The following is a 14287-nucleotide window of genomic DNA, read 5'->3' as shown; positions in this document are numbered from 1 at the left end:
AGGGGATGGTTGGAAGTGATGGTGAAGACCAGGTTGGAGGGTGTCAGGGAGGGGAGGAGGATTGAATGGATCAGAAGGTGGAGGATAGGATGGTCCAAGGGTGGATGTGGAGGATTGGAGAGAGAGAGGTGGGGGGGGGGGGCTGTGCACTCCCAGAGCCAGGGTGGGAGTTCGCGATGGAGGCTCGGTCCTGTTGGTCGCAGGGGCCAAGATAGAAACCAGTGTCTGAAGCTCAGTTCTGTCGGTCGCCAAGTTCAGAATGAAAGTTCATGATGGAGTCTCGATCCTGCAGTTTGCTAGGACCTAAACAGAGAACCACATGTGAAGCCCAGTCCTGTTGGCCGGTGGGTTCAGGGTGAAAGTTCATATCAGAGGCACAGTCCTGTTGGTCACTGGGCCAAGGTAGAGACCCATGTCAAGAGCTCGGACCTGTAAACCGTCAGGGCCAGAGTGGAGACCCAGGTGGGAGTGCTCCTGAGGTGGCAGTCTCCAGCGACGCAAACTTCCGATCCTTGATGGATGCCAAGTGTACATAGAATCAGCATTTGAATGCGTGGATCCAGCGGTGGATGAAGTGTAGGAGAGGTCCGTGGCAGATCATGACGAGTGAAGTATGGAACTGTGGTATTGAGAAAGTGAGGGTAGTCTGTAAAAAGACTGTAGGCACAGGTCAGTCATTAATTTTGCAGTTCCTTGGACAAACTCTCATTGTTGAATAAATAGAAATATTCTCCATCCTAGTATACCCTGATGTATTTTTTTTTGCTTTGCCTTTACTTTGATAAAAAAATAATTTATATTTTGTTAAGATGATATTTGATATGTTGCAAATTCACAGGTGTTAAAGGAGAGCTTCAAATGTTTGGAGCAACTGGGTGTTTCACACATCATTCTGCTCTCTTAACAATACATGACCAACATCCATGTGGATTTGACATCAGTTTGTGATCTTGTTAGTTTCATGTCCAAAACTGGGTATGTTCATTTTAAAAGGAAGCACCGTCACTTGAATTCATTCAGAGCAGAGATTTGTCATTGACTGAGCCTCCACAGCTGCTTTGGCTGGACATTTTCAAAGAAATGTCTCTCAAAAGGGCCTCAACCTGAAATGTTGAATGCGCTTTTCTTTCCATGGATGTTGATCCATCCAGCTTCTCTTTGTTTGCTCAAGGTTCCGCCATCTGCAGCTCTTGTGTCTTCAAAAATTAATCATTCTCTTTTGAAGAGATTTCTCCTCGTCTTAATTCTAACTGGTCAATTGTTTATTCTTAGACAATGATCATATTTCTAGACTTCTCAGTCAACATCTTTGTTCCATGAAAGCAATGAAGGGAGATGGGGACAAGATAGAAAATAATGCTGACCTCAACATTCTCTTATTCAGTTCAAGGTTGTACTTCGGACTTGCATGACTAAAGACAAATTATCCTGATCTAAATCCTCATTGTGGCAGATGTAACGATGGGGAAGCAACCTTGATACATATGTTCTGGTCTTGTCCAACTCTTGAACCTTTTTGGTGGGAGATTTTTCGTGTTTTGTCAATAATATTACGTGTTAATCTTGAAACTTTAATGGCTTTGTTTGGAATGTTGGATGATATTAACGAGCTATTTTCTTCATCTGATTGTCATGTCATACTATTTACAACGCTTATGGCACATTGTAAGAGCTACCCTACTTAGATGGAAAGATCCTGTTCCACCCACTAGCACTCAGTGGTTATGGCATGTCAAGTCTTGCCTTAATTTAGAAAAGATCAGGTGTTCTGCATTGTGTGCTAACACTAATTTTCATAAAATTTGGAGTCATTTTATGGAGTATTTTCTTGCTCATTAAATCTTTTTCTGTTGATCATTGAGTGTATTTATTTATGTACATGTTTTTTCCTTCATTTAGTAATGTTTTATAGATTCAGCAGAACCATACTACGATTAATTTAATGTCAAAGTATCCCAGGTTTTTCCTAAGGGGGTTAGAGTTCTTTTTGTTTTTTTTTTGGTCATTCTCACAACAGTGTATGGGGAAGGGGTAAATCGCTATTGTTTTAATTTTGGAAATGTACTTAGATTCTTCATATTTGGTAACCTTGTGTTCTCTATACAATGAGTTCTTGTTCTAAAAAATTCAATAAAAAGATTGAAAGAAAGAAAATAAGATCAGCTATGATTCAGTAGAATTGAAGGACCAGTTTAAAGAGCTGAATAGCTGATGTCTGATTCTCTTCCTTAAATTCTTTTTTATGCTTGGTTCCATTTTATCTTTTAATATCTGATTCCAACAAAACCTGTCATCCAAAACTTGTGTAAATATTTTTTTCTTCAGATATGTTAATACATGTGTATTTCCAGCATCTTCTGTTTTTATTTTCAGTTTTCTGGTTTTTATCAGTAACGTCCAGACAACTTAACTTTTGTGTTCAGAGTAAACTGAATAATTGGCTGGGCTGTTTATTGCAAACTCTCTGGGAAAAAAAATTGAGGCTGCTCTCATATTGTTGACATTCATAATATTTTGTATTTTATTCACATAACTGAAATATGCCAATTGGTGAAAAAAAACATCTGTCCGTCTTGAGCTTTATTGACTGTATATTTCACTTTTGACTGGCTAGAAGTTTCAGCCTTTGCTAACTTATATAAAACACACACATCAGATGAATGTTTTAGAGAAGATCCACTGAACAAACGATTTTCACTTCTATTGTAATTCATAGTCTGCTCAGTGTCTTCCAGCCTATTTATGACAGTCAAAGCAGCAATGTCAAGAAAATAGCAGCCAATTTGTGCCCAAAGATTGTAATGAAATACAGTAAAATCTCCATTATCCAGAATTCAAGCCACTGGCATCCACAAGCATTGGGCAAAAAAAAATTGTGTAAAATAAATAGGTTAAAAAAAAAGAAAGTTTAAAATCCACGCAAAATGCAATCTCAAGCAACCGACAAGTTCACTTATCCGGCATCTACCAACCCCCCATAGGTGCCTGATACCAAGGCACAGCTGTGACCAATGGGTCAGAACACCAAGTGGAAACAGAATTAGAGTTCATCTGAGATTCTTGGTGCTCACTTTCTCCTTTTTCTGGCACATTGAGAACTTGTCTGAAGTACTAAAACTTGATTGGCATCTATATACCAGAATGAGAATGCCTGTTCATGTTTGAAGTAGTCTCTTCTGCGATATCATCATGTAATCCCTTATTTTTGGTCCTATTGATAGTTCATTGCATCTAAGATATGTGTCTCTCAACCAGCCATTCTCAATCTGATTTTGGCTATGGGTCCCTTAGGACTTAGCTCAACATTTAAGGGCTTCCTTCCCTGTGAAGCAGTCAAGTTTAGTTGGTTTCTTCTATACTTCTCTCCTCTGACAACATAAAGCACATTAAAAAAAAAATTAAGATTTCAGTCCATGCTCCCCCTTAAATGTGCTTTGGCCCTGGAGGAGTGAGGGAGAGCGGGATATGATCCCTGTTGAGAATGGCTGCTCTAAATAGAATTTCTTTGTCACTCACCTCTAGTTCAGTTCACTTAATCACTTTGGGACTTCTCATTTGCTTTACCATCAGCCTGCATTTTTCACTGTCCTCTGCAAAGAGAATTTATTAAAAACCTTGTCGCAATGTTCATTCCAATTCAGGTTGACAGTTCTGTTGCCCTTTGATGATCACTGGCGAGGGTTTTCTTGCGACTTCTCTTTGAATCTTCTCAGAATTCTGTCACTGCTTTTTTTTAGTAGTTGGATCAATCAAATGCAAGTTGAAAGAAGCATAACATCACTCAAACAATTTTGGCTGATTTCTCAGTTAAAAAAAAATCTATCAGCAAACACCCCAAATCCTGATGTAGTGATGAAATGACTATCGCTCAGTGGCACTGACGTCTGCCGTCATGAAGTGATTCGGGTGGCTGGTGATGGAAAGCATCAAAGCGCACCTTCCAGTGACCTTGGGCCCATTCCAGTTTGCCTACTGTCCAAACTGGTCCGTTGATGACAAAATACCCTTGACTCTCCACTGTGCCTTCACCCATCTGGAGAATGGTGCCTCATAGATCAGACTGTTGTTCATTGACGCTTCAGCTTGCCTTTCAACACGATCATACCTCAGAGGCTGGTGGATAAACTGTCCTCACTGGGATTCAACACCACCATCTGCAACTGGATTCTGGACTTCTTGATGGGAAGACCACATGGTTGCCAGCAAAAACTCAAGCCCCATTACTGGTATACCTCAGGGTGGTTTGCTCAGCCTGCTACTTTTCATACTGCTAATACGCAATTCAGTTCTAGCAGAATCATCAAATTCATGGGTGATACAACAGTAGTGGCCTCAGCAAGAATGATGAGTCACTTTACAGAGAAGAGGTTGAAAAGCTTGTAAAATGGCATGAGAACACAACTTGAGTCTCAGTCTGGTCAAGACAAAGGAGATGATTGTGGACTTTAAGAGGATGAAGATCACCAGTGCTGCAAGGCTGCTTTGAGACCATGGACTGGTGCTGTTTCAGGGAGGTGGCCACCTACAACGATTATGCGCACGTAGAGGTGTACATGAGCTCAGTAACTGGCTGCATTAGCAAGTGCATTGAGGATATCACTGAGATCAAATGATTCACAAACACGGCTAACCAGAAGCCAAGGTTAGATGCAGACGTCCGGGTCCTTCTCAGAGCTTATGATGCTGCCTTCAGGACAGGGATTCAGCATGGCAGTAAAATCAGCTAGGTCTGAACTTTCCCATGCAATCTGGAAGGCATAGCGGAGGTATGCACAGAAGGTACGCCAGCAACAGGAGGTGCATGTGGGAAAGGATCAAGACTGTAATGGATCACGTCAACCTTACGTTAAGGACAATGGTGCTTCCTTTCTGGACAGACTAAACATGAGAAGAACAGGATGATGCCAAAGAAAGCTCAGTGTTCTCTGATTAACGACCTCCAACATAGCCACGGCTGAGGTGAAGAGATCAGACAACATACCTGATCGGGTACCGAAAGACTTTTCAGTCCAATTGATGGAGGTCTTCACAGACATCTTCAATACCTCACCGCAGCAGTCATTTGTTCCCGCAGTGTTCAACACAGCCACCATCATCCCTGTACCCAAGAGGGCGATAATAACATGCACCACCACCCTCTGGTACTTACCTCTACAACTATGAAATGCATCAAAGCACACCTCCCAGAGATGCTGGACTCATTTCAATTCATCTACAGATGGAACTGTTCCAGTGATGATGAGTTGCTGGACTCATCTCAATTCATCGACAGATGGAACTGTTCCAGTGATGATGCTGGAGACTTGTCCCTCCACTCCGTCCTAACCCACTTGGAGAATGACGCCTCATATGATTCATTGACTGGCTTGCCGTGTAACATGATCATTCCCCAGAGGCTGATGGAGAAGCTGTCCTCGCTGAGACTCGATACCCCTCTCTGTAATCAGATTCTAGACTTCCTAATGGAAAGACCACAGTCAGTCCAGGTTGGTAGCAGAACGTCGAGCACAGTCACGCTGAGCGCATCCAGCTCTGTTATCAAGTTTGCAGATGACAGCAGCAGCTGACCTCATCAGCAACAACAATGAGTCATACTACAGAGAAGAGGTGGAAAATCTTGTGAAATGGTGCAAGAGTAACAAATTGAGTCTCAACGTGGACAAGACAAAGGAGATGATCATGAACTTCAGGAGGACCAGGAATGACCACCCTCCACTACACATCATCAACTCTGTAGTAGAGAGTGGAGAGCACCGTTCCTTGGAGTTCACTTAAACTAGTGACCTATCATGAACACTCAACGTCTCCTCATTTGTCAGGAAGGTGCATCAACGTATGCACTTCCTGAGAGTATTGAAGCGGGCAAGGCTACTATTTGTGAACCTTCTGTAGGAACTCTTTCGAGAGCGTCCTAGCCGGCTGCATCACAGTGTAGTATGATTGCTGCAGAGAAATGGATCAGAGGTCGATCCACAGGACCATGAGTGGCAGAGAGGATCACTGGAGTCTCCCTCCTGCCCCCACCCCTCCATTGACATGATTTACCAAGATTGTTATCTGCAAAATCATTGAGGACTCCTTCCACCTTCCACACGATATCTCTCAGCTGCCTCCATTGGAGGAAGAAATGCAGGAGTGTCAGAGCCCCACCATTAGGCTGAGGAACAGCTTCTTCCCACAGGCAGTGAGAATGCTGAACGACCAAAGGAACTGCTCACACTAACCATCCGAGACTCTCATATTCATGAAGCAATATTTATTTATTTGTATCTATAAAATAGTTGTCCTACATGTGTATTGTTTGTCTGCATGTTTTGCAGTGAGGACCGGGGCGTGAGCAGTTTCGTCAGATTGTACTTGTACAATCAGATGATAATAAACTTGACTTGACTTGGTTAAGCAACTTGATTAAATCTTGCCGCTCCTTGACAGTTTTGTCTGCTTGCATTAGAAAAATGCAGCAATGGTTTTCTTTCCTGTTGTGAAGTATGAGTAACTTCCCTCGTCGCAGTGAATAACTATCCAGGATGTGGCAGAGATCAGAAGCAATAACCAGGAGAGGTGGCTGAGCAACACCATTAGGATGTATTAGAGATCGTAACAGGTCACACCTCTCTTAGGACAAGAAATGCACTTTGAGTGTCTGCTGTCTACAAGTGAATAAAGAACAAACATTTTTTCAAGCCAGTAAAGTTGAAAATCTCATGACACTTCATTATAGCTGTGGCATGTACTGTCAATTTCATTTTTTTTTGGAAAGTTTTACGTGGGGAAAAATCTAAATCATCTTTCCTAAAAGTCAGGAGTCGAATTTCTTGACAGAGTAAAGATACTCATGGACACAACCGTTATTTATTCTTCCCTGAGATACAGCAGCTTTCAATGTCACACCATTTATTTTTCATTGTTGCGAGAAGGAGGGGGGAGGGGGTTCTCCAATCTTTTGGTATGTACCAGAACAAGAGTGGGGAGGAGGCAACAATCTAATCCATATATCCTCAACCTCTTTTTTGGGCTAAGGCCCCCTTCTCTGTGAAGCAGACAAGTTTAGTTTGTTCTTGTCTCCTACTGACTGCATAAGAAAAAAGATTTCTGTCTGTGCCTCCTCCCTCTTTAATATGCTGTGCCCCTGTTGGGGGGCATATGGCACCCGTTGAGAATAGCTGACTAATCCATGTGCAAGAGTATGAAATGAAAAACTAGTGACATTGTTAACAACTGGAAGAAGTGAAGGGCAACTGTAACATTTATCCTCATGGCCAATGGACTGAAATGTAAGTGATACTCCAGTCTATTTCCCTACTATTGAATGTAAATTCACAGGCATGTACTTGGACTGTTTTGAGTTGTCTTCTCAACTTCTGCAACTTTTCCAGGTTTTCACATTGTAGTGGAATCTGGGCTTTTAGCCCAACATGATTTTTGTAAAAAATACACATTAACAAAGGTAGATTGGCAATATTTTATCTCCTATGTTTGGCTATGTAGTTGATAAAGTACTTTAAGCATTTGAACAAAGCCTTTTGATTGAATTTTGCAACACAAACTTAGATGTTAAAATAATCAGTCAGAATCAGAATTTATTGTCATGAACATGTCTTGAATAATGCTGTTTTGCAGCATCGTTAGAGTGTAAATATTGTTATAACATTACATTTAAAAATAAATTAGTGCAAAGATGAGAGAATGTGAGGTAGTCTCTGTAATTTATTGTCCATTTAGAAATCTGATAAATAATATCTGATGATATAGGAAGCATTGTTATGCATTGCAAATACATGAAAACTACAAAACTAGCAAAAGTAGTAAGTAATCATGAAGAACTTTTACAGAGGGTCTGCCTTCCTTTGCTTTACTGTTCACATTGTACATAAATAATGCACAAGTCTCACTTTTAACCATTTGTGAAAAGTTGACTAGTTAGATGAGCTACAGATTTGAAATTGAAATAGTGGAGTTACAGTTTTCCTGATCTTTCAGTTTTCTTAGGTTGTAAAATATTGCTCTAATTCTGCTTCCTGTTGTACTTTCAGGAAAGCTCAAGAAGAAGATAAAAAAGTGGTAGTTGCTGGATGTGTTCCTCAAGCCCAGCCAAGGATGGACTACCTCAAAGGACTGAGCATTATTGGGGTACGAAAGTACTTCTTACAGATTTCAGATTCAGATTTATTGTCAGCCTGCATACACGACATCACAAACAACCCTGAGTTTCTTCTTTCTGCGTGCAAAAAAGACTGTACACAGTCTATACTGTATATTTCAGCGTATAAGTCGAGTCGTGAAAACAAAAAAATCTCTCAGAAATTGGGGGTCAACTTGTATGTGCTGGATATACTTTTGAGACTTTAAATACAGCTCAAAATCCAATCTGTGCTGATCTGGCGTGTAAGTCAACCTTTGAAACCACCCCCACCCCCCAAAAAAAATGACACCAACACAATTAGCACCCTTCAAAATTACTAATTATTGTCTGAAAACAGCAATACATTTAGAACCCTTCAAAATCTGCAGTTCATTGAATTGTTTAAAGCTCAGATTCAGAGTTGCACCTTCATTTTCCCCGAACAAACATTTTGCAGTGAATTCTTTGAGCAATAAGATTTTCACAATTTTAAGGACTCTTTTCCTGTCATAAACAGGGTTAGTGGACCATACTTGTTCTTGGAAGGCAGTCGGAAGAACATAAGAATATAGGAGTTGGAATAGGCTAACAGGCCCTTCGAGCCTCTCACACCAAACCCACTTCATTTAACCTGATCATGGCTGATCCCTGCTGGCTTCATATCTTTTCTGTGCCATTTCTCCATATTCCTTGACTCCTCAGTCAATTTAATATTTATCCACCTCCCTTTAAATACTCCTGATGACCCAGCTTCTATTATCCTGCCACCCAAGTGCATAGGCTACTGAAGAAGGCCTGTGGTATTCTGGGCTTCATTAATCGTGAGATTGAGTTCAGGAGTCTGAGATAATGTTGCAGCTCTACAAATCTCTGGTGAGAATATTGTGTTAAATTCTGGTGACATCACTATGGAAAGGATGTAGAACCTACAGCAGGGGTGCAGAGGAGATTTACCAGGATGTTTCCTGGATTGGAAAATGTGTCTTAAGAGGGAAGGTTAGAAGAGTGAGATTTTTCTATTTGGAACGAAGAACGATGAGAAATGACTTAATAGAGGTCTACAAGATTATGAGGGGCATGGATAAGTTAGACAGCTAGCACCTTTTCCCCAGGGCAGGAGTAGCAAACACCAGAGGACATCTGTACAAAGCAAAGGGAGGAAAGTTTAGGGGTGACATCAGGGGTGCTTTTTTTTACACAGAGAGTTGTTGGTGCCTGGAATGCAATGCCAGGGGTAGTAGTGGAGGCTGGTACAATGGGACATTTAACAAATCGGTATGCACATGGCTGTAAGAAAAATAGAGGGTTATGAGGTAGGGAGAGTTTAGGTTTTTTTGGGGTGGGTGTATGGAGGCACAACAGCCTGGGCTGAAGCGCTTGTACTGTGCTGTAATGTTCTATGTTCTATCCACCAGTTACAGAATTCCAGAGATTCACCACCCATTGTGAGAAGAAATATCTGTCTACCTCTAACCCGACATCTAAACTGCCAAGCTCCCTTGGAATTTAGTATGTTTGTATAAGTTTGCCCTTATTCTTCTAAATTCTAAGCAATACAGACGAGAACTACCCTCATCCCAGGAATTAGCCTGGTGAACCTCCTTTGTACTGCTTCCATTGTTGCTATATTTATTTTGGTAAGGAGATCAAAACTGCATGTAGTGTTCATTTGAGTCCTCTCCAAAACTCTTCACTTGGAACTAATCTTCAATTCCTTGCAATGAAGGTTAAAATGTTGGTTGCCACCTTGATTTTTATACCTGTCTGCTGACATTTTATAATTCAACCTCCAGAACACCGAGATCCCGATGTACTCCACTCACTTGCAGTCTCTCAAGTTAGATAACCTACCTTTTCCTTTGCCATAGTTTATCACTCAACACATCCCCATTTTAACCTTAATGTACCAGTATCTCCCATTTATTAATATCACAGTAGTTAACCTATTTGAATATCATCATCTAATTTGGAAGCTTTGCACTCCCTTCCGCCTCCAGTCATTGACGTAAATAATAAGGAATTACAGACCAAGAACTAAATGCAACGGCACCCTACCAGTTATGACCTTTCACTTTGAAAATAACCAATAGTATTTTTCAAACACTTTTTTTCTATAAGGCAGCTAGTTTTTAATTCATTCCAATGCACTTTCCCTGATATCAGGGAGTTTTAATTTATGTACCATCCTCATATGAGGCTCCTTATTAAATGGCCTTTGGAAATCTAGTCGATATCTACAGGTTCCCCTGTATGTACCCTCCTCATCGCATCCTCAGACTCCATAAAAATTGTCACATGTGACAATTTTCTTCAAACCATGTTGATGAGATTTAATTACATTCAGGTTTCCTAAAGAGTAGCTATTTCCTCCTTGATTATTGCCTTTTGATATCATGCCAGTAATAGCTGTTAAACTAACTGGCGTGTGGTTGTTTGCCTTCTGTCTTTCTCCTTTTTTGCACAAGAGAATCATGTTGGCTGCTTTCCAATCTTCTCTTGGCCTTATGGAGTTTCATGAGCAATTGAAAATTTTCAACCAAGCACTCCATGATCTCCACAGCCACCTCCTTCAATGTCTGAGTATGTGGTCTATCATATCACACAGAGTTGGTGGTTTTTAGCCCCATGAGTTTCTCCAACACTTTATCCTCCATAAGTCGGACTTTTTGAAAGTTCTGACATGTCATTTGAAATTAGCCTCGCTGATAGTTTAGGAATATTAACAATTGCTTCGACGGTGAAGTTAAAGATTTATTCAACTTATCTGTTATTTATTTGTTGTTGTTAATTCACCAGGCTCATTCTCTACAGTCCCCACATATCTCTCAGATGCTCTCTTCATTTTTATATACTCATAGAAACTTGTACTGTTTGCTTTTATACTGGATACATGTTTTCTCTCCCTTCTGCGGTTTTTAAATTTCTGCAGCTAGATTTGAAAATCTTCCCAATCTTCTTTGTTACCACTTTGTACACCCTTTCTTAAATATGATTTGTAGCCATTTGGTACTTTCAGACTCAAAAAAAAGCTAAGCAGAACGAGAAGCAGCACTTTGCATTGAAGTTTTTGCAGATTTGTGAGAAGATTTTTTAATTTCAGTATTTTTGATAAATTTCTATTTTTAATTGCATTAATTCTTTGGTTTAAACTTTTTGGCATCCTAAAATAGAATTGCCATATTTCAGATTTATTGTCAGAGTACATACATGATGTCACATACCACCCTGAGATTCTTTTTCTGCAGGTGAGGCAGAATTACCACTTATTGGTAATGGAAAATAATTGTATATAGCGAATACATGAAACACATAAACAACTGTGAACAGATAACAAATGTAAACAAATGGCTGTGCAATACAGAGAGAATGAAAAATCAATAAAGTGCGCAAGTCAGAATCATTAAATTAGTCCCTAATTGAACACATTTTCCACCACTTATCAGGGTTTCTTGTGTCATACCAAACCTCCGCAAATTCTTGAAGTAGAGGCGTCGATGTGTTTTCCTCATGATTCCATTAGTGTGTTTGGTTCAGGAAAGATCATTTCAGATAGTGACTCCCAAGAACTTAAATTTGCTCACCCTCTCCATCTCTGATTCTCCCATGATCACTGGATCATATACCTCTGGCTTTCCCTTCCTGGAGTCAACAATCAGCTCCTTAGTTTTGGTGACATTGAATGCAAGGATGTTGTTGGTGCACAATTAAGCCGTGTTCAATCTCCATCCTGTACACTGACTCATCACCTTCCTTTATACAACCCACAACAGTAGTATCGTCGGCAAATTTGCAGATGGTTTTATTGTCGTACAATAAAACCACACAGTTGTAGGTGTAAAGTGAGTAGAGCAGGGGACTAAGAACACAACCCTGTGGAGATTGTGAAGGAGATGTTATTACCAGTCCTCTCTGATTGTGGTATGGAAGTGAGGAAATCCTTATCCAATTACACAGTGGGGTGTTAAGTCCCAGGTCTTGGAGTTAGCTGATCAGTTTTGAGGGAGTGATGGTGTTAAATGCTGAATTGTAGTCGATAAAGAGCATCCTTTAGTGTCCAGATTTTCCAGGGCTTCGAGTAGAGCCAGTGAGATGGCGTCGCCATAGACCTGTTACTACGCTAGGTGAACTGGAATGTATCCATGACACTGCTCAGACAGGAGCTGATATGCTTCAACATCAGCCTTTCAAAACACTTAATCACTGTTGATATAGGTGCTACTGGCAGATAGTTATTAAGACAGGTTACTACACTCTCTTTGGGCAACAATATGATTTGAAGCCTGTTTGAAAGAGGTGGGTACCACACACTCATGTCATGTCTAAAAAAAGTATAAGGAATACATGTATTCTCAAAATTCCAGTTGAAAGTAGTAGCTAACATTTTGAGTATAATAATATATAATTTATTAACTTTTCAAACCACATTTTGTGGTTTCTACGCAGACATTCAAAATTAGAAAAATAAATTTAATTCCTGTGCACACTCTAATTTTAATGTGGAAGAATTGCACTGCAAGTTTCAGACTGGAGATTATGTGACAAGCACAGAACAGATGAAAATTCTGTTGACTCTGAGCCTTGTAAATCTGTAGATTTTCGCAATTTTGCTCAAATTATGAAGATTTTTGTTTCTTTTTTAATTTTAACCGTTGATTTGTTATAAAAATGATTTTTTTTGGAAAGGGGGTACAAACTAATCTCATTTGGTCCATATCTTCTCAGTTTCCTCATTAATTTAAGCAAAGTTCTAAAAATATTGTAAATAAAATGTGTTGTATGTTAAATGCAATCATGCTTGTGATAATTTAAATTGTTTTATTCAAATTTATACATACAGACCCTTCTGGCCCATGAGTCTGTGCTGCCCAAACACCCCAATTCATTGACAACCTCTGTATGTCTTGAAGGGTAGGAGAAAACTCACACAGATAAAGGGAGAACATACTAACTCCTTATGGATGGCGGTAGATTAGAACCCAGGTTGCTGATGCTGTCATAGCTTTGCACTAACCGCTACTCTAAACGTGCAATCAAACTTGAGTTGATTATACTTGGAGTCTAATATGAAGCTCTTCTCCTTTCCATTGCTCCCTGATTTGTGCAAGGAGTTTTAAGGTATTGGAGTCCAAAGCATGTGAAACAGAAGGATAAAAAATGAAGGATTAGAGAGTAAATAGGTAGGAGATTTTGAGGTGGCTCTGGGAAATGATGGAAAAGGGGAGAATGAGGGTTGAAAAGTGATACGCCAAGGAACAAACCAGCACTGTAGTATCCCAGGACACGGAAAAGATAGGTATCCTTTTGGGGATGGGAATGAAATTGAGAAAGACCCTTATGGATAAGGAAGGACTAAGAGTTAAATTCAATAGGAACGAAGAAATAAAGACAGGCACATTGACTATTGTGGAAATAAAAGAACCTTTATTTTGGTAAGGAGTGGGTGATATGCATTTTGAGAAGGTTAAAAGGCGGGTTGAAGTTCGACTATGAAAATTTGTTGTCAGGAAGTGGCAGCCTCTCTAAACTGGTTGAAATCTACCATAAGGGACGAACTGGGTAAGATATCTGGATACTGAACTTCTTAAAGGAAATAATAGTGGCCTGTCTGGTTGGCAGTGGAACTTCGAGCTCCATTATGCTGAGCACTGACGCACCTCAGGGCTGTGTGCTTAGTCCACTCCTGTTCATGCTACTGATCCAGGAGTGCAACACCAGATCCAGCTCCAATAGTCATCAAGTTTGCAGATGACATGATAGAAGTTGGTCTCATCAGCAACAATGATGAGTTGAAATACGGAGTTGAGGTGGAAAGTCTCTTGAAATAATGCGAGAATAACAACCAGAGTCTCAATATGGACAATACAAAGGAGATGATTGTGGACTTGAGGAAGACCATGGATGACCACCCTCCACTAAACATTTATAATTCAATAGTGGAGGGAGTGGAAAGCACCAGGTTGCTTGGAGGCTATTTAAGAAGTGACTTCTTCCAGACACATTACACCTCCTCACTTGTCAGGAAGTTGCAACAATGATTGCACTTCCTGAGAAGGCTGAAGTGGGCAAGGCTATCAGCCCTTGTCCTGTCAACTTTCTATAGGAGCTCTATTGAGAGCATCCTGTCTGGTTGCATCACATTGTGGATTGGTTGCTGTAGAGCATCAG

At 40.3% G+C, this 14287-nt stretch overlaps 1 protein-coding gene across 7 annotated transcripts in view; it reads left to right on the top strand.

Moving 5' to 3' along the window:
* The window catches only part of cdkal1 (CDK5 regulatory subunit associated protein 1-like 1), a 713853-nt gene that overhangs the window by 178344 nt on the left and 521222 nt on the right, over window positions 1–14287 (top strand). For 6 of the 7 annotated variants that reach the window (XM_069907872.1, XM_069907906.1, XM_069907889.1 and 3 more), the window contains one exon: window positions 8034–8130. In XM_069907872.1, coding sequence (XP_069763973.1) covers window positions 8034–8130 — 97 coding nt within the window. Of the gene's footprint in view, window positions 1–7087; window positions 7275–8033; window positions 8131–14287 lie in introns of those variants that run through there. The other variant, XM_069907913.1, reaches the window with a different exon arrangement.

The sequence above is a fragment of the Narcine bancroftii genome, chromosome 1 (assembly GCF_036971445.1).
Source record: "Narcine bancroftii isolate sNarBan1 chromosome 1, sNarBan1.hap1, whole genome shotgun sequence".
Lineage (NCBI taxonomy): Eukaryota > Metazoa > Chordata > Chondrichthyes > Torpediniformes > Narcinidae > Narcine > Narcine bancroftii.
The sequence above is the reverse complement of the archived record's forward strand: the minus strand, read 5'-3'. Positions and strand labels throughout refer to the sequence as shown.